The following is a 23,818-nucleotide window of genomic DNA, read 5'->3' as shown; positions in this document are numbered from 1 at the left end:
CCTAAAATAATATAAACTCTCTCTCTCTCTCTCTCTCAACCGAATGTCCGACAGCCACCACCAACCTACAACCACTTATGACCACCACTACCACCGCCTATGACCACCGCATCCTATCAGCCCCACCGCGTGTTACCAAGGATCCACTCTCATTATCTCAGCCAACAACATGCTCAGATCCACAGTAATATCAACCGCTGGTTGCATTAGACCGTCCGCTAGAGCCATTGGAGCATCTAGGATCTCCGGAGAAACCACCTGAACCTGCGGATTCACATCCGGTGCGTAAGTTTCAGCGGTCGTGACTGCCGTTGCCGGAGACGGTTGGAATTCAGCCATGGTGGTTCTGGTGGGGGGATTTTTGAGGTTGAGGGAGGGAAAACGGTTATTAGCTTAGAAAGCGTACACTGTACGCCAGATTCATGGTTATATAGCCCAACAAATAGAAACGTGTTTGGTAGCACGCGGTGGGGCTGATAGGATGCGGTGGTCATAGGCGGTTGTGGTGGTCATAAGTGGTTGTGGGTTGGTGGTGGCTGCCGGACTTCCGGTTGAGAGAGAGAGAGAGAGTTTATATTATTTTAGGTTATATATATATATATGTGTATGTATGTATGTATAAGGAATATATATAAATTAAGTTTTAATTATTAAAATGTGTAATAGACGAAAATACCCCTGAAACTAACAACATATTTTGATGTCGTTAGACGGTGGGACGTAATTGACCAATTTTTAAAACCGTGAGGACGAAATTGACAAAATTTCAAACTTTGGACTGAAGTGACGAAAACAGCAAACCACAGGGACGAAAATGGCCATTAACTCATTCTTATTTCAGTATTCTAGTAATTATTCCTTAATTCTTTTTCCGTTTTCCGTTAGGATCCAAAGATCTTTATGACTCACAATATGGGTCCAAAGAGATGATTATAGTAATATACACGTCAATTAGATTCTGAAATGACCAAACTATCATTCGGTCTTCAAACACTATTTTATTGTTTTTTTTATGCCCACATGAATAAGCTGAACCCAACCCAAAAGAATGTATAACCCAAGCCCAAGTGCAACATCGTGGTTCGATTTTTGGTTGATTTTCCCTAAATCGGGTTCACCAAAATAACCCGAGCACCCTAAACAAAGACATTCTGATTTTTACTTGGGAAGATTAGTCGGTCACTGCTTGATTTATGTTGGATATTTTAGTGTAATTTGAGATTGAGTGTGACATTCAAATAAGAGTGCACGCTATTTGAATGTCATCGGGTCTAACGGGATCCAAGGGGGCAGCGCCCCCGAGAGAAGCGGGGTCCAAGGGGCAGAGCCCCTGGCTGGGGTTGAGCTGCCAGGTCAGCTTGAAAATTTTTTATTTTGGATAAAAGTCCTTCATTGAAAATGCATTAGAAATTTAATTTCGGGCCAAATATGCATTTGTGAAACTTGAGGGACTAAAGGTGTAATTTCCTTTTTTGCAGTTATCAAACAAAAAAAAAAAAAAACTGCAAATACGCTCCTCCTGGCTATTCAGTTATATATATCCTGGATGAATTTGGTTTTGATTATCCTCTTAAAAATCGCTCAATCAAAGTTCATACGAAAATCTAGAATCGAATCCGATTTTATCCAATCAAACGTTGGTATACACTCCAATTGTTTGATCTGAAAGTGATCACATGACTTCAGATTTATCAAAGTAATTCGAGAATTCCCCAACAATTTATTCCTATGATATTTTAATTGTTAAACACGATTGATCAATTCATCCAATTTCCAACTTCTGTTCAATAAATTCTTACAAGTTCCACATAATACAAATCATTTGTTTGATTCAAGCCTTCAACTCTTTAATTTACTGTTTTTAACATTAATTGGTAATCGTTGTGCAAAAATAATCAATTAATGAGTAACTCAAACTGTTTAGAAGGCGAGTTCAGTTAATTGTAACAATCATGTCAATAGTTTTTAACATCATGTGCCAAAATCGAGTATAGTCATGTTTTTAACATACTCGTAGTTAATCGTATGGTCTTTTTTTTTTCTTTTTATCATATTCACGATTATTCAAATTTTAAGGACCGTAACCCGAACAACCCTACTCAAGCTAACCTGATAACTATTACCCCAAACCCGATCAACCCATATGGTCGGTTTGCGGTTGGATTTTCACCGAGCCAAAACCTAAAGAAGTTATATTTATTAACTTTTTTTTTAGAATGTATGTTATTATTGCCTAATGAACGGGAAGTCTCTATCTATCGGTAACCTTTTGTGGTGAGTAACCAACAAGTGATTAGCGACCCAAACATCTGATTCTCATCAATCAGTGGTGATGTATTAACAACTGTACCTTTGCGATTACTTATTGGTTGGCTCAGTTAATTGGAATGGCGAAATTGAAGGCAGATTCTCCTCTTTGTCGTCGCATCGTCCACTCTTTCATCCACTTCCTCAATTCTGGTTGGTTAGCTACTCACTTCGATGCTAAATTATTGATTTATACTTCAATTTCACCGCTGGATTTGCCTTACAAATGAACCTTCGTTATTAGGTTTACGTTTATTCATGATGTTATTTGCCAAATTTACGCTTTAGAGGAAATTAGGGTTTCTATTGCACTTTTGACCTTGTGTTGAAATCGTATTAATTCATTTTTAGGTTTCATTTATTTTATACCTAGGTTTATGATGCCTTAGAGTCAGTCACACTTGTTTTGTAAAATCGTCTTTAAATTCTTTATAAACCATATACTCAAAACTCATTCATTAATGGAGATTTAGCACACCTGTAGCATAATATCATGCCAAATAAAACATTATCTTTTGCCATCGAGGCATTCAATGGAGTGACTAGTGGTTGATTAGGTAAAGATCTTAACATTTATGATTTTTCTCACATTTTCATTTTGTGGTGGTATCTAAGATATTAATAAAAGATGTATTTCTTGGATTTTTAACATTAGGTATGACCGTATGACATCTTTGCTATGTTTATATGAAGAGGTAGGTCCCAGCAGAGCCCAGTTGGACCCGCAGGACTCACCTTGAAGAGAGACGTCTGCGCGGAAGCCAACTGGATCCGCAGGACCCTCCATGCTCAGAGACGTGACGTCCTTACGCGCAGTACGCAAGCTGTTCCCGCAGGAAATGCCTCCCAATGGTGAAGTACTCCGCCTGTTCCCGCAGCTACGGATACAAGCCATCAGAGAAGGCCACCCGCGCAGCAAGGCTACACGCACAAGGCACTTAGCTCTCAAAATAATTCAGTAATGTCACCTGAAGAAGGAATGAGCAAAGCCGGGAACAATCCCGCACAAAGGCGGGAGGGGGAATACTCCCGCCCAAATGAGCCAGTCCGTACGATACTGGAGGATCTTTTGTACTGTACCTGATGAGGTATGGGCAAAAGATCTGACCAGAGATACGACAGCTCATTGACAACAGTATGGCGAGCAGCATGCTCTTGTACTGTATGTCACTATTAGCCGCTGCCTACTCACCAACTCCTGTCATACCACGTGCATAGCCTGCAGTTGGTGGAAAAGGAATAGTACACAGCAGGCCTGGTCACTGTCAGCCGCTGCCTACCCACCAACTACCAGCATGGCACGTGCGTAGGCCACAGTTGGTAGAACAGGAATACTATTCAGCCGGCTATACCTTCTTGGAAACCTACCTTCGGCTATAAATACCCCAAATGGTATGATCATCTCATCTTATCTTGTATCTTATATCTTATACCTGATATCTGCTCTAGCAATCTCTTAATATACACTTATATTCAAGAGCAATCTAGTCTGATTCTCATGCCGGAGGGTGGTCACAAGGAGGTACCCCCCCCTTCTCAGTGACGAGCTCACGGTGTCTGTTTTGCAGGTTATCAGAAGAACCATCTTTGCCGGGTCTAACCCCTCGTGGGAAACATCTATTTAACCCCCAGATTATCCGTAATCTGCCCGGGGTCGATTAGTGTTTCTTCATTGGCGCCATCCGTGCATAAAAGCTAGAACTTAATTTCTTTTTTCAGTTTTTTCAAACTTCTGGAAAGATGGTTAAAGAAACTCCGGTAACCACAACCCCAGCTACTGGGGGGAATACCGGCGACTACACAGTTTTTACGAACACTACCCCGGTTACCCAAGCCGGGGCAAGTGCAGTAAATTTTACGAACACTACCCTAGTTACCCAAGCTGGGGCAAGTGCAGTAAATAATCGCTCACTGGGATTCACCGATACCCAGTTAGAGAGACAACGAACGAGGCTCCCCCGCCAAACACTCGATGAAGTTAAAGCGTGGGCGGAAGCACGTCAAAAAGAATTCCAAGCTGAGTTGGATGAACGCTTACGTTTACTCCAACAGGCTGATAAATTCGTAGAGTACTTTGACGATGATTCGGAGGAATCCGATAGTGACGCAAACCCTCGTCATAGGGCGAAAGGGAAGCGTAAGGAAACGGACTCCCAACCGAGAAGGCATTTTGGAGAAACCTTCAAACCAAAAAACGCGGGTGTAAACCCACGTGACTTCTCCAAAACATTTACACCAACTGCTGCAAAGGCGGGAACGTCCAAATTTGCAAGGGACATTGCGGAAGCAATCGTCCCGAAAAGTGCCAAACAGATGTCCAACATCGGCACTTACGATGGTATATCTGATCCAGACGATCATTTGAACAGGTTCATAGCGGGGGCAACCGTCAGTAGTTGGACGGAACCTACGTGGTGTTACATGTTCCAAATGACGCTTGTTGGGGCAGCTAGAGCGTGGTTCGATCGTCTACCGGTCCACCACATCTACGATTGGGAAGACTTCCAGCAGAAGTTTAGCCAACACTTCAGCCAACAAAGAAAGTATACCGAGGAGCAATGGACAATCCTCAATTGCATTCGTGAAAAAGATGAATCTTTGCCAGACTTCATCACTTGCTTCAACTCAAAGAAGCTAAGTCTGGGTAATATCAGCGAAGATCTTGTTCGCGCTGCTTTCATCCAGGGCGCGAACGACCCAGAGCTCATCCGCACCTTAACAGGTAGAGATGGCATGCCATCCACATGGGATGCCATCATGACAGCAGCTAAACGCTTTGCGGAAACGGAAAAACAACTGGGTAGAGATCTCCCCCAGAGCACAAACCTCTACACCCAGAAAACAAGAGAAGACAACATCCTTACCGCCCGACTAAACAAAAAGCGGAAGCTAGGCATTTGGCAGTCAAGGGTAAACTTTGACACCTCATCCGGCTTGCAACATCGGTTAGGCGGAAGGGATAACGTACAGTCGAACCAGAACTCCAGATGGACGCCACTCACCAAAAGCGTCACCGAGATATTCGCCACTGAGGAGCTCCCATGGCCAAAGGCTCCAATAATCCGACATCGTCACAATGCTGATCGGAGCAAATACTGTGACTTTCACAGGACAAAAGGCCACAACACTGAAGAATGCACAGACGTGAAGGACATCGTCGAAGCATACGTCAGAGATGGGACGCTCGCGCACTTCGTAGCGTAACAAACGCTGAGCAGGCTGATGCGTGTAGAACCCCAGCTGGGGAAAACACGAATAAAATTGCAGCTTCAATGCCGGAGACTACATACTGCGTAAACAACGAGATCCCGAACCAGGTGCATATCGGCTCGATGGCACTCCCATCCCAACATGGAAGGGAGCTCAATCACACAGTTTGCATGTAGATCAATTCCAAACTTGTAAAGAAAAGGCCCAGAGCCACTTCTAATGGAAATGATTCTCCTTAGAACATTGACGCTGATGATTTTACATTTATACTTATGAACTTTCCACACGGATATGCCGGTCTTCACCGCATACATAAGTGTGAAAGAAAGTCGTTGCGTGGGGAAGACGGAAAAACCCGCATAAACCCAAAAAACGGCAAACCTTCACGCAGGTCAGTTAAAGGTAAAGTTCAGTCATCCCACTAAATGAAAGTGCCGGTCTATCCGCACGAATCATGATAGAGGAAACTGAACACTAACCTATTAACAACCGCGCGTCGAACGGTTAATTTATTCAACACTGATATGCCGGTATTCACTGCATAATTACGTGGAAGTCGTTGCGTGGGGAAGGCGGCAAAACCCGCATAAACCCAAAAAACGGCAAACCTTCACGCAGGTCAGTCATAGGTAAACTTTGGTCATCCCACTAAATGAAAGTGCCGGTCCTAACCGCACAAATCATGATAGAGGAAACCGAACTAACCTATTGACAACCGCGCGTCGAACGGTTAACTTATTCAAAATACTTAGAAAATTTCTAACAGAAGGATGAGGAAAACCTCCACGCAGGTCAGATATAGTTGAAGTTTAGCCATCCTACCAAGTGCAAGTGACGGTTTCACCCGCACAATCACGAAGGGGGAAGCAAAACTTCAACCTATTATCTACCACGTTCAAAAAGGTTAACTTATTCTAAACACTTAGAAAATTTCTAACAGAAGGATGAGGAAAACCTCCACGCAGGTCAGATATAGGTAAAGTTTAGCCATCCTACTAAGTGCAAGTGACGGTCCTACCCGCACAATCACGAAGGAGGAAGCAAAACTCCAACCTATTATCTACCACGTTCAAAGGTTAACTTATTCTAAACACTTGGAAAATTGCTAATTTAAACTAAAGTATGCATGAGCAAGTCATATAACGTTTATAAAGCAAGTCATCCAGTGAAAGTAGCGGTCTTACCCGCACAAAGATTTATATTTCATAATATTCATTACAAGAATGGCCGGGTAACTACCCGCCTACAAGAATATAAATCTATACAAGCTAAACGTATCCTAACAGTGGGAAGGGATCTTATGGTTCAAGCTTCAGGACCACTCCCTCCAAACCCACTTGTACCCGCACCATCAGTTGGCTGTGGCGGTTCAAGGAAGGTCTTTAGAATGGCTAGCCCATCATCAGCAGCAGCAACTTCGTTCACCTTCTCCACCACCGGATGCGGGAAGGCGGCATACTGATTCACTGCTTGGTCATATATAGCTTCAGTGTCAACATCATATAAAGGGAAGTTGGAAGGCGGGATGCCTTTCTCAACGAACCCTAGACCAAGCAGGAAGCCGGCCTTTTCCCCATCCTCGTTAGAAGCTTTGAGGGCTGCGCTCATGGCATCGTCGTATGATGTGTCCGTGAAGACTCGATACACAACCTACAAGAAAAAATACAAAGTATCAAAACCTTTTCTAGTTACAAAGAAAAGCGTGAAGACATTATGAAGCTAAGCTTACCTGCGACAACGCTTCTCGAAGAAGCCATTCCTTGGTAACCAGAGCTTCCTGGAGGGCAGCTTGAGCTTGGTTACGGGCGCGTTCGGCTTCACTTTTGTTAAGGTTGGCAAGCAACACTTCTTTAGCCGCAGCCTCTTCAACGCCCTTTAGCTTCCGCTCAGTGTGGTCAAGCACCCCCCTCTGGTCCAAGATCTCTTGGAGCTTCTTGGCGTATTCCATCGCCAAGGCATCATGAGCTTGTTGGAGCGCCTCTAGTTTGCCTTTAAGTTCCTCATTCTCGAGGCGTAGAGGCTCAGCAACAGCTTCAGCCTTGGTGGCCCTCTCAGTTGCGTTCCGTGCAGTTTCCTTAGCCAGCCGAAGCTGTTCGTTAACAGCTTGGGCAGCCTTGGAACGGGCCTCGAGCCGGGCCTGAACTTCAACCTCGAGGGCCTTGAAGGCCTTCTCCTTTTCCGCAGCCACTGCGGTAAGCCTCTTGTTCTCCTCTCGGACAGCCCGCGCCTGAGCTACTTCTTGGATGCGAGCTGCTTTTAACTTGTCGTTTTCACGACAAAGCAGCTCGACGCGCGGCTGCATCCGGGCCAGGAGAATCCGAAGCTCATTGGTTAGCCTACCCTCCTGGTAGCTAGCCATTGCTTCCCCCAACGCACCACTGGGAGCTGCGTGACGAGCCCACTCCACGCACTCCACAGGCGTGCGAAGGGTTGTTCCTCGGCGGATGTTCCAGCGTGGAACATACACTTCATTGGAATCCGACACTGCAAAAAACAAAAAGCAGTTAGGAAAAGATGATATATATATATAAAAAAAAAAAAGGCCAAAAGAACCCTACGCACCTGTAGGGTCGACAACAGGCCGATAGCCGCCAAACCCATCACCTGAACCCAAGGGAAATCCATCCAAGAGGTCAGGCAGATGGGAAGGAGGCAGAGGTTGGCGAGAAGCCCCAAGCATACCTGAAGGATCAGCCGTAGCTGCCGACGTCGGAGGAGGCATGGAGGCCGCCGCGGTAGAAACCAACGGAGGTGAACTCACCGGAGGTGAACTCACAACCGTGGTCGCCGCTGCGGAAGTACCCGCAGAAATAGTCACCGCCGGCTCAGTGAAAGATTCAGTAAATATGGCACTGACAGCTGGCGGAGATGTCATCACAGTTGGAACAATTGGCTCAACTGGGTGAGCAACTGAACCAACAACTGAAGCAGGCGCAGCCGCCTGGGTCATCGCCTCAGGTAGGTTGACCAAGCCTACCGTCATGGGTCCGGAGGTGCTCCTCCCCGCTCCACCCTGGAATGCGGTAGCATCCACGCCTGCACAAAGAAGATATAAGTATAATGGCGGAAAGATATGAAGTTAAAAAGTAAAGGAAGTTTGTACTTACGGGTTTTCTTGAGCCTAAAAGTGCAAACAGGCGGGGACGAACCCGATGGAGCCGGCCTCTTCACGCCGCTCACCGTCGTTGTCCTGGGCTGCTCGGAGGTGACGATCGTCTCAGCCTCCGGAGCAGTGGTCTTATCACCACCAGGGTTCCCCGCCACCTCCTCGCTCTCGGTCTCTGAATCAGACCGATGCACCGGATCGGCAGTGGAGGCAACCTTCGCCTTCCCCTTCCCGCCGGCAGCCTTCTTCTTCCGCACCAACGGAGGACCATCTGCGGATTCATCATCAGAAGATGACAAGATTAGAGGAATTCCAGCAGAGGTTTCAGCATTGAGAGGTCGAGGGTTGAATAACGCCTTACCTGGCCGCGTGGCGCTCAGAATAGAGTGGCCTGGCGGGTAGATCTCCACAAACCGATCCCTCGTTTGCTCCAAGATGGGCAACTCGTTCTCATCGAGAGCACGAGTACCCATCCGAGCGGGACCATCACTCTCCCACGGCTGCAGGAGAGACTGCAAGTCGTTCCCCTCTGAAATAAAAGAAACAAACAGTTAGAAGACAAACCTATATAAACAAAGAAGACAGAGCATACCGTAAGGGACAGAGTTCAAACCGTATTCGAGGACGATGGGAACCTGTGACGCCTCCTTCAACACCCGGCTCATCCCAAGCATCACTATCCCAGACTCCGCAAAGCGGTACACCGGAGTCTGGACCCGGGAGATCTTGGCGAACCACTCCGCCTCCTGGTAGTTGAGGGCGTGAAGGGCGGGGAGTGCTCTCCCATTCTTAAAGGTCATCGCTAGGGGGACGACGCGAGCGGAGATATAAAAAAACTCACGCTTCCACGACCGAAGACTGCGCTCGGTAGCGCAGATCTTCAACCCCTTGATCCGATTGACCAAGGTGTACCACCCCTGGATGCACCTCCAGGAATAGAAGGTCATCAACCGATCTACGTGGGGCTCCACGCCCAGAATGAGGCACACCCACTCAAAGTGGCGGATCTTGGCGATCGCCATCGGGTGTACCTCCGTCAAATGCACCCCGTGCCTCTCCAAGACACGGTATACAAACTTCGTTAATGGGAACTTGAGATTCCCATAAACGAAGAATGCAGCGTACACCCCTATCTTGCCCTTGGGGGCATCGTACACCGTCTGGTGTGGCTCCGGAAACTCAGGCTCGAACGGCTCGAGCATGAACTTCCGGACGATGTACTGAAAAAGCTCGGCAGGAAGAGCGCACTGGCACTCGCCAGCAGTGCTCTTGTCGTCCTTATCGGAAGTGGACGACGGATTCTCGACGAACACGTCAGACTCCTCGGCAAAAGAAGACATGTTTGGATGTACAGAAAAACGATTTCAGAAGAATGCTCGACGGAATAGTGAGTATTCACCGGAAATCGTTTAGAAGATGAAGAGAAGTGAAAGTGTGGATTGCAAAGGACCCTCTCCCCCTTTATATACTCATCGCAATTAATGCGATGAATTTAATGCGGAAGAGAGAGAAATCACAGGTGCAATGAAACTATGACACGTGACAAAGTGCAAGCTGGCAACAGCTGTTGAAAGGACGCGTGCCATTAATTTCGCGGCCACGCGCCCGAAGAATCGCGCCCACGCGCCTGAAAAAGCGTCTGGAATGACCATGTACTGTCACGTCGCCATAACTTCCTGCACGTCCTGACACAGTCAGAAGAAACCGTCAGACGACGTTTCAACAGTTTGGACTGTTCTTATCTTTTCACCAACTCTTCGAATTTCAAAATTTCAAAAAAGATTTAAAAGTAAGCGGGAAAATACCCCTTACCTTGGCAACCATGTAACTATAAGACAGGTGCGAGTACAGTGTTAAGGCAAAACCCTTCACATACTTAGCACCTGCAGGGAATTGAAGCCAATAATACCTCGGCAACCAAGTAACCATAAGACGGGTGCGGGTACAGTGTCAAGGCAAAACCCTTCACATACTGAGCACCCGCAGGGAATTGACGCCAGGAATACCTTGGAAGTAAAGTAACCGTAAGACGAGTGCGGGTACAGTGTCAAGGCAAAACCCTTCACATACCTAGTGCTCCGCAGGGAATTGAAACCAAGAAGGATCTTCTGGGCCGTGCTTGCGGAAACGGGAATAACATCCCCGCATAGCGGGAATGTCGAGAACTACATTGTTTGAAGCTCCAAGATGGAATTGGTGGTTTTAACATAATTGATCACTATGTTCAAAACTACCAAAACCTCATGGAGAATCTACACAAGTGGGACTCAACGCTCCTGACTTGCGAGGAGGTTACAGACCTACCCGCATCATACCCAAAGATCAAGCAGGAAAGTCGGGAATTTCTGCAAATGACATTAGGACTTCCGCGGGAAGAATCCCCATGGAAAACCTTAAAACTAAACCCTTTTCAAAACCCTTTGCTTAAGTCCAAAAGTTCACCTCACTTATTAAACATTCATGAGAAGAACATTGGACTGGGGGGACTTGAAGAGGTAGGTCCCAGCAGAGCCCAGTTGGACCCGCAGGACTCACCTTGAAGAGAGACGTCTGCGCGGAAACCAACTGGATCCGCAGGACCCACCATGCTCAGAGACGTGACGTCCTTACGCGCAATACGCAAGCTGTTCCCGCAGGAAATGCCTCCCAATGGTGAAGTACTCCGCCTGTTCCCGCAGCTGCGGATACAAGCCATCAGAGAAGGCCACCCGCGCAGCAAGGCTACATGCACAAGGCACTTAGCTCTCAAAATAATTCAGTAATGTCACCTGAAGAAGGAATGAGCAAAGCCGGGAACAATCCCGCACAAAGGCGGGAGGGGGAATACTCCCGCCCAAATGAGCCAGTCCGTACGATACTGGAGGATCTTTTGTACTGTACCTGATGAGGTATGGGCAAAAGATCTGACCAGAGATACGACAGCTCATTGACAACAGTATGGCGAGCAGCATGCTCTTGTACTGTATGTCACTATTAGCCGCTGCCTACTCACCAACTCCTGTCATACCACGTGCATAGCCTGCAGTTGGTGGAAAAGGAATAGTACACAGCAGGCCTGGTCACTGTCAGCCGCTGCCTACCCACCAACTACCAGCATGGCACGTGCGTAGGCCACAGTTGGTAGAACAGGAATACTATTCAGCCGGCTATACCTTCTTGGAAACCTACCTTCGGCTATAAATACCCCAAATGGTATGATCATCTCATCTTATCTTGTATCTTATATCTTATACCTGATATCTTCTCTAGCAATCTCTTAATATACACTTATATTCAAGAGCAATCTAGTCTGATTCTCACGCCGGAGGGTGGTCACAAGGAGGTACCCCCCCTTCTCAGTGACGAGCTCACGGTGTCTGTTTTGCAGGTTATCAGAAGAACCATCTTTGCCGGGTCTAACCCCTCGTGGGAAACATCTATTTAACCCCCAGATTATCCGTAATCTGCCCGGGGTCGATTAGTGTTTCTTCATTATATAAATGTGATGTTTACGTTTTAGCAATCGCAAAACTTATAGTTTTCCTGTTTTTTTAAAGTATGAACAAATCTTTGTAGATTGACAGTTTTACTAAAACCTGTTTTACAGTTGAACCTAGCTCTTTTAATGATGTTGAATGTCTTGAAGTTGCTAGAGACTGTTTATCAGCAGCTTTCAAGATTGATTCATCATCTGCTTCTACTTCTAGTGTGCCAGAGTCTGATTCTCTGGTCCAGCTTTTCACTTCACAAACAGGACAGGTTAACGAGACTAAATCAGATCAAATCTGTGAGGAATCTCGTGCATCGTCTGCGAATAACACCCCTGGTAAATCTTGTTTCATTTTTTACTATATCTAGCGGTGTACTTTTGCAAATTGAACATCTTGCATGTTTTGACAGGTGTAGGTGAGGATGAACTCTTTGGTCAGTTTTTTGGTGCTCTTGAAAAAGTTCATTATTTTGGGACAACAGCCAATGGAGATGATGAACTGGTGCTCGAAAGAGCTACAAATTTGTTTCACAATGCTTTGATGGTATGATACTGATTCTAAATCTTGTTTCATGTTAATATTGTCATTTGTTGGAATGTTGGCATTTGCCTATATACACAATAACTGCTTTCATAATTTGTCTTTTAAGCGGTGTATCTTCCTATATGATGAAAGTCAAAGTTGGACTCAGTTTCTTTAAATTAAAGGACCACTTTTAGTGTAATTCTGATTCATAGAGACAGCTATGACATTTTATAAAAAGGGTGTTTTTGAAAGATAAAAAAGAACTTCATACCAAGATGCGTTCTGTTAAAACATCACATCTTAAGTTTTATCATATTTGTTTATAACTGCATTCAACATTAAGTTATTGTTATTATTTACTTTGATGAAATTTATCGCTGTAATATGCCCTACGCTTCTTTTATTCAAGGAAATGAAAAAATCCGGACGTGAGGAAATTAATCTTAAAAACCTGGCTGATACCTTCAAATTACAAGGTAATTTTAATTGACATTTCAATTTGAATCTCATCTTTTGTTCATGCACTGGAAAACTTATATGACAGTTTAAATTTTATAAATTAAAACATTAAACCTGTTTTACACATATGTTCTTTTGTTTTTTTTTCATGTAGGTAACAAGGCTATGCAATCAAAGGTGTACGTGGATGCAATTGAGCTTTACACCGTTGCTATAGCACTTTGTGATGATAATGCTATTTATTATTGTAACAGGTGGCTTATTTACTCACATTTATTTATTTTTTTACTCTTTTTATTCTCTAAAAAAGTATTCTTTTTCTATAATTATAATTATTAGGGCAGCTGCTTACACTCAGAACAATCAGCATACTGAAGCGATTCATGACTGCAATAAAGCAATTGAAATCGACCCAAACTACAGCAAGGCTTACAGTCGACTAGGGTTTAGTTATTATGCTCAAGGAAATTACAGAGACGCCATCGATAAAGGGTTCAGAAGAGGTTTGTACATATTTTATAAAATAATATTTGTTTATTATTATTTTAAAGGATTTATCATTTTAATTCATGCAGCTTTGCAGTTGGATCCAAATAATGAATCTGTGAGAGGAAATATTCAGGTTAGTTAATCTGTTGGTTTGATACTAGGGCTGAAAATTTCTGACACATACCTGTTGACACGACACATAGTTAAACCGATTTGGGTTTGAGCTTATCAGGTTACGTGTTATAAACAGGCTGACACGTTTAAGATAGTAAGAGATGGTTAAAATTGTGTCAAAAAAGGTCGTAACCTGTTTAGACCCGATTATAGCTATTTATGTTTTTTATTTATTTTTTTTAAATATACATATTTATATTGCTAAACCTCTAGCCGCTTCTTTTACGTTGTGTTGCCAAGTTTAATAAATGAAAGAAAAGAAGAGAAAGGAAATTGAGAGATAAATGGAGTGGAAGGGAAAGATCTAAACATCTAATCACTACCGTGTTTCCGAGTTCGAAGGAAATGAAAAGAAAATTAAGATTTTTTCAAAATCCATCTTTCAAATCTCTCCGATTTGGAAAGATGAATATAAACATAATTTTTTTTATCCTTTCTCTCCATTTCCTTTATAAAAAAACTGTGGAACGCGATTTTTTCTGGCGTCATTCTAATTTCTTTAATTTCCCTCGCTAAAATAGACTCGGGAACACAACGTTAGTCAATTAGTCCTACACTCCTACACTTATACTGTTTCTTCTTTTATGCCTCTACGGTTCTATCATTACCAGTATATTATCTATTGTTAGTTTAAAACTTTTGTTTAAACACTTTAAGGATTGTTCTAGAAGAATATAACTATTATGGATCTTAATTTTTAGTGATCTTTATTTTATCTTGCTATTTGTTAACCGTAATACATGTTCCGGGTCATGCTGCGTTGTGTCATGTTGATAGCTTAAATTAATCGCGTTAAATATGGCGTGTCATGTAGCATGTCTATAAACAGGTTCGTGATCGTGTTTGAAGAAAATGACACGATTAGTATCATGTAATGTTCGTGTTTAGAATCCGCTTTAATCATGTTGTATCGTGCCTGACCTGTTAACACGTTTTCACCTGTTAACGAAGTAAATGTTCGTGAACCGTTTGGGTGGAAGTTTGTTTTGTGCCCTGTTTAGGCAATTTATTTAATAAGTGAACAAACATGAACATGAACAAAAGTTTTTGTTTGTTTAGTTAAACGAATGAGCATGAACACATGTCTTGTTTGTTCATTTATGTTTGTGAACGTCCATTCGTTCATCTACGTTTGTTAGTTTATGATTTATATATTCATTTAAATTTCTAAGGCCTGTTACAATGTAGACTAGTTTTATGCTCACTTTTAATTGGTGTTTGCTCAAATATGTCTGTTTATATTTGTTCAACTATCTGCAGTTAACTTTCTATTGTGTGCATTTGTGAACCGTTCTTTTTCTTAATGAATGAACATGAACAAGAAAACCCCATTTGTCTAATTATTCGTGTTCAGTCACTTGTTTGGATAAAATTAACCTAACGAACAAAAACATGCCCGTTTGTGCTCGTTCGGTTTGTTAACAAACGGTTGCTGTGCAAGCTTTATTCTCATTTTTAATTTATAACAAATACGAGGCTTATTTCACCGTCTACAGGCAGCCGAGCAAAAACTCAGAGAACAGCATCAAAGAGCAGAACACGGCAGGGTAAATTTAAATTTAATTATAAGAGAAATTGCACCAATGGTGTCTGTGGTTTGACCATATTGTAGTTGGTCCTCATTTTAATAATTGCAAACTTGGTCCAATTATTTGAGAGACGGTTGCACGTTTAGTCCCCACTGTTAATCTCAGTTATTTTACGGAAAGCTGAGCGGGAGAGAGAGAGACAGAGAGACAGGGAGCACTATCTGGGATTAACGGTGGGGACTAAACGTCCAACCCTATCACCAAAAGTTTAGACTAAGTTTGCAATTTTCAAAATTTGGGAACCAAACTTTTATTATGGTCAAACCACCGGGATTTGTGCAAATTTTCTCTTCTGTTTGTTTAATTTATGGTATGCATTTGACAAAAACACCCTTTATAATATGATAGCAGACTTCAGGTTCTTCATGGTTTTATTCAAATGGGGGGTCAAGGAGCAATGGGCCGATGCCACCTTTCTCGAGTTTCATGACTGGTATGGCAGAACCTGATTTGTCAAGCATGATGGCAGACATTAGTGTGGAAATGGAGGCGGGTAATGGTGGGCCCGGGATAGGAGTAGACGTTGGCCCTGGACAGCCCATGCCGGAAGAGATTTATGGGGCTTTAAGAAACGCGTTTCAGATGTTTCAAGACCGCGATGGAACACCGGACAATGGCGATGGGAACTAGAGTTTTCATGTTTGTTGGTACTGAACCTAGGTTTTGTTGTCTGAGTTCTGTTTATTACAAAAGTTGTCTTCAAATTTTGGTGGTTGGTGAATAAGGGCTATATATTGGGGGAAATGGGCAAAGCACATTTTGGACGACTTTGATACATGTTTATAGTCTGCTTTGCTTGCTTATGTGTCCTTTTGATTTGGATCGTTAGGTGTGTTCATATTTGGTTTGGTACCGTCAGACTGCTTACTGTTATTTTGGAAATTTATAATCAAACCGGATAGGTTGGTTGTGCCTGCCAGACCCAAGTTAAAATGGTTGAATTTGGTGGTTTGGACCTCTTTTTAATTTTTGAAACTTTTTTAAAATCGTTAGTTTGTATTAAAGTATTTAAATTGACTAAATGGGGTGACGGTTATTATATAATGGCTTAAGCTCTGTGTTCTACGCGGGTAATCTAATGAACATATAACATGTTTAATGAACATATAACATGTTTAGATAAGCGAAAGACGATACATAATAACGTTATCATATATTAAAATGCAAATTTTCAAAATTATAATATTGTATAACATGTTAAAAAAAAGGTTGCATAGATCTTAATGCAAATTAACTATAACCTTGAATTTATTTCAAGTGAAACCTTTATAATGTACAATCCTTTACTAACCTTATTTATATCGTACTTACTCATATTAAGAACTTCTAAGATATATTTATGTGTTCAATTTAAATTACACATTGTACTCAGTAAATCTCATCAATAGTATAGTTATAGCAGGGTATGAGGAGGATAAGTATAGACAACCATACCTCTACAGCTCTATCTCGTAGGAATAAAGAGGCTGCTTTCGGTGATGTATCGAAAATTAATAGAAATAGTCAACTTATAATCAAATACTATAACTTAATAAAAACCTAGATCTATACTAATTTATAAAGGTTGTTTATAAGTATATAAAAAACTACATTATCACAAAAGTACCTTTTCTAGTAGCCAATATTTTAACCATCAAAGAAAACTAAGGGGGTGTTTGGAATTCCTTATTTTACCTTCTTATAACTTTTCATTAAGTTAATAAGTTATAAAATTATAACTTATGGAATTTTTTCTCTCATAATATAAACAATCCAAACTACTTATTACTTTTCAAAAAGTTAATAAGTTATAAGTTGGTGAAAATAAGCAATCCCAAACACCCCCTCAAAACCCTATTTCCCAAACCTGCAAATCATGAGTAATCAAAATCAACGACCGATCCCATAAAACAAACAATTTGGGACATCTAGAAGCGCCAAAGAAGAAACGACGCCGTTCTTTAAAATCGACATAACAGATTATGAAAATAGCCACAGGTAATCTAACTGCATCAAGAGAGAGAGTGCAAAATATTAGTTACAGGTTATAGTTTCCAAAAACAATATAATATATAATTAAAATTACCCAAATACAAATTATACTTTTGTCTACAGTCCTTCTACCTGTTCAACACTTGCAGAGAAACCACTCCACTCTGCTGCAACTCATGTCAGTGTCAGACTAAATCCACTGTTCAAAATCCCAAATCTTTTTCAATTCATTTCCTCTATTCAAAGACCACCCATTTTCTCTCATTTCATCTTCAATTATTGACTCTGTTCATCACATTCCTTTCTTTTTTGTTTATTATTTGATTTGGTTATGTGGATCAGATTTAATTTACTTTTGTTTCTTGACTTCATATTAACTATTTTTGGGTTTTGAGTGAGATGGAGAAGAAGAATTTAACTTCACACACAGCACAGAATAACCCCCCTGGTAAATCTTTTAATATACCTAGTGGTGTATTTTTGCAAATTGAACATCTTTGCATCTTTTGACAGGTGAGGATGAACTCTTTGGTCACTTTGTTGGTGCTCTTGAAAAGGCTCATTATTTTGGGACAACAGCCAATCTGGCAGTCGATAGAGCTACACATTGGTTCCACAAAGCTTTGATGGTATCATACTAATTCTTGACATCTTTTTTCATCTTAGGGGGTGTTTGGCCTAGCTTTTTTTAACATGCTTATAGCTTTTTTAGTTTTTTTTTACAAAATAAGCTTAGTTTGGTGTTTGTTTTAGCTTTTTAAGCTTATATAAGCTAATTTATAGAAGCTAGTTGGAAGATGGTTTTTAAGCTTATTTAAGGAAGCTTATTTGTGTAAGGGTGTTAAGTTACTCAAAGTAAATGGTTTAATCCATTTAACTCTATTTCACTCCTATTAATTTTTAACAAATCAATTAGTAATTAATACATAATTAATGCATATTGTTCAGTTTAACACGTGAAAAACATATTTAAAGTGTCATTTCATCCTAACCTATGTTACGCGTTAAAGTATACCCCATGGCCTAAGAAGCAAATGGTGGATAATTAATAAGAGACAACTTATTACTGTAACAATTTAACAACTTATTGACGCATAATTAATAAGAGGTAAATGGTGGATTTTCAGAGAAGAGGCAATTAGTTGACCGAATGGTTTCACCCGTCGTGAAGCGCGGGGTCGAAATACTAGTTGTAAATTATATATTGAAGGATTTAACAAGGCGCAACAAGAATCTTACACTCCAAATAATGGTATTGATAGTCGAGAGTCTAGTGACATTAATGAAATAGATGAAGACACGGGTACACAACGTAGAATAGATGATTTATACATGAGTGCAGTTAGAGATATGATTGCAGGAGATCTAGCCAAACAAAGATGAATGTTTATTGAATATTAATGTATTTTTGTAGAAATTTTGCGTCATTCTCGATATAAATTTATCCAAAAATGATGGTATAACTCATAAAAATAAAGTAGATAGATATAAAATATAAGTTATGTGATAATATGTAACAATGCCTCTTTTGGTCATTTTCCTAATATAAGCTAAATAAAAAACCTAACACAAACACTTGAAAAGAGCTTATCAACTTGTAAAATATAAGCTAATCCAAACACATAAAAGGAGCTTATCAACTTGTAAAATATAAGCTAATCCAAACACATAAAAGGAGCTTATCAAATGGTAGAAAAAAAGCTATAAGCTTCTATCTAATAAAAGCATAAGCTAAAAAATAAAAGCTAGGCTATTATCATTTTCCGAATGCTGGCGCTTTGTAGTATATTTTATATTATGTTACGGACCGAAACCATTGCAAGGTATGGGACTTGTCCCACATTGGTTGTATGGGCAACTGATGTGGGGTTTATAAGCCAAATGGGTTCCCTCACCTATCAGACTAGTCTTTTAGGTTGAGTTCTTCTGTTTAGCTTGTAACATATTAATAATGCTATTTCATGATTTGCGTAACCGCTTTCATAATCTATGTCTTTTAAGCAGCGTATCTTTCTATTCGAAAACGCCTTGCTTGCGGTGCGCGCATATAATATGCATGAACCCTTTACCAATCTCTTGAAAATAACGTTAAAAAGTGGCGGAAGGTTAATCAGGCATCATATGGTAAGACCATGCACCAGTCGGCCGATGGTTAAGTGTTATGTGCCTTATGTCCAAGGCTTGATGCAAAACTACTATCGAGCCGGGGGTCTTACCGGAAGCAGCCTCTCTATTCCTATGGGGTAGAGGTAAGGCAGTCTACATCTTACCCTCCTCAGACCCTACCATAATTTGTGGGATTTACTGAGTACGATGATGATGATCTTTCTATTATTCGAAAGTCGAAGGTGGATTCATTTTCTTTGAATTAAAGGACTACTATTAGTCTAATTTTGATCATACAGACAGTTTATGACTCTATTTACAAAAAGGTTGTTTGGGGAGACAAAAAAGAAGTTCATATCAATATGGTCTGTACTCTAAAAACATATCACCTTAAATTTTATCATGATTGTTTAGAATTGCATTCAACATTCCACATTAAGTTATTTTATTAACTATCATGTACTTTGATGAAATTTATTTCTTTAATACATACCCTACACTTCTTTGATTCAAGGAAATGAAAAAATCTGGATGTGAGGAAATAGATCTTAAAAACTTGGCTGATGCCTTCAAATTACAAGGTAAATTTTAGTCATATTTGGTCTCACCTTTTGTACATCTATTGAAAAACTTATATGACAGTTAAATAAGATAGTTAATAACAAAAGTAAAAAAACTGAAATAGTTTTAACTCAACTACACATATGTACTTTGTTTTCATGTAGGTAACAAGGCTATGCAATCAAAGGTGTACGTCGATGCAATCGAGCTGTATACTGTTGCTATAGCACTTTGTGATAACAATGCTGTTTACTATTGTAGCAGGTGACTTATTTACTCTCATTTATTTATTTTTTACACTGTTTATCCTCTAACAAGTTTATTTTTTTTCTTTATAATTATATTATTAGGGCAGCTGCTTACACTCAGAACAATCAGCATACTGAAGCAATTGATGACTGTAATAAAGCAATTGAAATCGACCCGAACTACATCAAGGCTTACGGTCGTCTCGGGTTTAGTTATTTTTCTCAAGGCAAATACAGGGATGCCATCGATAAAGGGTTCAAAAGAGGTTTGTACATATTTTATACAATAATATTTGTTTATTATTTATGATTATTCTTTATAAGGATTTATGACTTTTCATTTTTTAATTCATGTAGCTTTGCAGTTGGATCCAAATAATGAATCTGCGAGAGGAAATATTCAGGTTAGTTAATCTTTTCTGCAAACGAACCACATGTTTAGTGAACCGCTAGGCTAGAAGTTCGTTTTTGTTCCGTCTATCAATTAAACGAATGGACATGAACCTAAGTTTTTGTTCGTTTGGTTAAGCAAACGAACATGAACATGTGTCCCATTTGTTCATTTATGTTCGTGAACGTTCAATGACGTTCATTCATATAAATTTGTTTATGTTCATTCGTTAATTTACGTTTGTTAGTTTAGGCTTGTTTAAGTTTGTTTGTTTTCATTTAAATTTCTTAGGCCTGTTAAATTAAGTCGAGTTCTATTACACTTTCGGGTTTGCATTCGCTTACGTTCTTGAGCCATTCGTTTATACCATTAACGAACTAATATAATCGAACACGCTCGTTTTCTACTTTTCTTAATGAACAAACATGAACAAGAAAAAACCATTCGTTAATTGTTTTTGCTCAATTGTTTGTTCGGTTAAAGTTAAACGAACGAACGCAAACATGCCCCCATTTGTGTTCATTGGGTCCGTTTACAAATACATGGTTCCCGTGCGAGCTTTATTCTCGTTGTTTTTTTTAACAAATACGAGGCTTATTTCACACTCTGCAGGCAGCTGAGCAGAAACTCAGAGAAGAGCGTCAAAGAGCTCGGCAGGGCCCGGTAGATTAAATTCAGTTATGAGAGAAACTGCACAAATGGTCCCTGCAGTTTGACCATGTTCCAACCGTATTTTAATATCTGCAAACTTAGTCCAAATATGTTAGTCATACCACAGGGACCATTTGTGCAATTTTCTATAATAATAATAATAATAAAGATTTCTCATATGTTTGTTTTATCGCATACATTTGACAACTTATTAATATGATAACAGAGTTCACCTAGATGGTTTGTATCGAATGGTTCAAGGAGCGATGGGCCAATGCCATCATATTCGGATTACACGACCAACATGTCTGAAGCTGAATTCTCAAACATGTTGGCGAGCATCAGTGAGGTAGTGCAGGAGCAGGCTGGTAATGTTGACTCTGGAGATCCCAGGCTGGAGAGGTTTTATCAGATGTTTAGAACCGCGCATCAAGAACGTGATGGAACACCGGACAATGGTAATGGGTACTAAAACTCATGATGAATGTTTGTTGCTACTAAACCTAGGTTGTGTTGGAGTTCTGTTTATTACAAACACTGTCTTAAACTTTAGGTTATTGGTGAATATGGGTGGGAGAAATGAGCAAAGCGCATTTTGACAAGTTTGATAAATGTTTATGTTTTCTGCTTTGCTTATTTAATCGCCTTTTTATTTGAAAAGTTAGGTGTTCATGTTTTGTTCAGTCGGTCAGGCCGCTTCCTAATGTTTTGGGAAACAACAAATCAAACGGTTTGGTTGATGGGTTGAACCTTTTTTCAAACTTTTTAAAATTGTTAGTTTGTGTTGAAGTATCTAAATTGGCTAAAAGGGGTGACGCTTATTATACACACGAATAAATGCATATTCTAAAATTGCATATAAAATAAATGATAAGGTTAAATGGCCAGTGAAGTTTATACAGTTAGACACAAGTTCTAAAATGTTGACTAAACCGTTAATACTTGTTTTTTGTGAAACTCCAATTGAAACGCACTGGTCAATTCACTTTGGTTTAATCATTTTTCAGCAGCTTATTAAAAGGAGCTGCTATTTGGACACCCTTTGACCTTCTAGAGGTAAAATGTGTAAAAAGGGTGTCTAAATAGACGAACTCTTATTAAATACTTCTAGGCTAATTTGGCTGTATTATGCATTTCCAAAAGATAATATTCAAAACTCGATATATTGAAAATTCAAGTAAAGTAACACAAAACAAGTTGAACGATGTTACATATGTGATCCTTTGTTATAAAGATTAACATGCTAAGCATGTATATATCGATTTTTAGATGATTTTATCTGACTTAAATGCTATAAAGTATAAAATCTTTATTGAGTTTAGTTAGTAGTTTAAGTCCATGAGTTGTATGCATTATTGCCAGTTTGCCACCATATTAGAAGTTCAAACATTTTAATAATCAAACTTATATTCTTTTATTAAAATAAAAGGATCCAATTACAATAGACAGGCAGTTGCACGGGCAACAAGCTGCGCCGATATCTCCTTTTGAATAACAAAACCGATCCAACTGAAAACAAAGTTATCGTTTTCCGGCGTTGTTGAGTTACTCTGCACGATCCGCTGAGCTCTTTTCAGAAACGTAGCAGCATCGGGGGCAAAAGACCCAAATGTATCGAAAGTAAAAGGAAGCGTGTTGATTCTTAAACGAAATATATAATCCAAAATGAGGGTACATTATTACTGTATTCAATTAACTGTATTCTTTTATAAATATATAATAAAGTTACAGATATAGATAATAATAAGCATCTCCAGACTCCAATGCTACAGAATCAGCAAATTCTAGTGCCTAAAAGCCCAAACTCAAAGTTGGTGTGTTTGCCCAGACTATTTTAATACGAATCGAACCGTTTTATGAGTCTATTCTGACTCATTACCTAATCCAACCCAACCAACCAGTTTTGCAGGCTTAGAGCATTCTCAACTTATTCATCATCCCCATCTCTATAATTACACAAAAATTCATTGTATTTCTCTCAACTGTTTAATTAAATAATAATTTTTTTTATGTTTTTGTCATTACAGTTTTCTCTATTCGTCCTATAATTTACATCACTATATTTTCCTCAAATTTACAAAAAATCACTATATTTTCTTTCTTCACCCTATAATTATCACAACCACTCAAAACTTCACCCTATAATTTACAAACTCCTCTTACAAGATTTTAGAAGATAGGATGAGAATACTCTTTAACAGGTAAACCTGCAGTATGGATTAAGCCCAAAGCTGTAAACCATAGATCTTAAAAATCTTAGTTGTAACATATTACTTTGATATCAATATATTTGTAGTACAAGATATAGGATGCATGGCAAAACATAAGTACTCAGTTGCACCAGTCCAAAAATTAAAACACTCAATATCATGTACTTAGCAAGCAAGCAAAACCGTCTTAATACCCTTCTCCTTCTTCTTCTTGTTGATAAAGAAATATCAAATTGGTTTTTTCTCTGTAAGTATTTTTGATTGATTTACAATATATAAAATATGAATACAATATAAAGGAACAATAAAACCTATAAAAGAAAATGCTATCAGTTAAGAATAAAAAGAAAT

At 40.0% G+C, this 23,818-nt stretch overlaps 1 protein-coding gene across 1 annotated transcript; it reads left to right on the top strand.

The window, feature by feature from the left end:
- Positions 1-814: 814 nt before the first annotated feature.
- On the top strand, positions 815-15,959 carry LOC143621983 (uncharacterized). Its single transcript, XM_077093247.1, has 9 exons — positions 815-848; positions 12,210-12,428; positions 12,503-12,636; positions 13,028-13,094; positions 13,232-13,331; positions 13,417-13,580; positions 13,629-13,699; positions 15,237-15,287; positions 15,681-15,959. The coding sequence occupies exons 1-9, from the start codon at positions 815-817 to the stop codon at positions 15,957-15,959; spliced, it is 1,119 nt and encodes a 372-aa protein (XP_076949362.1).
- The last annotated feature ends 7,859 nt before the right edge of the window (positions 15,960-23,818 follow it).

This window comes from Bidens hawaiensis, unplaced genomic scaffold, assembly GCF_021521415.1.
Source record: "Bidens hawaiensis isolate Kalapana, Puna unplaced genomic scaffold, B.hawaiensis_p1.1 tig00003004_1, whole genome shotgun sequence".
NCBI lineage: Eukaryota > Viridiplantae > Streptophyta > Magnoliopsida > Asterales > Asteraceae > Bidens > Bidens hawaiensis.
Note: the sequence above shows the minus strand (reverse complement) of the source record. Positions and strands in the feature narration are given on the sequence as shown.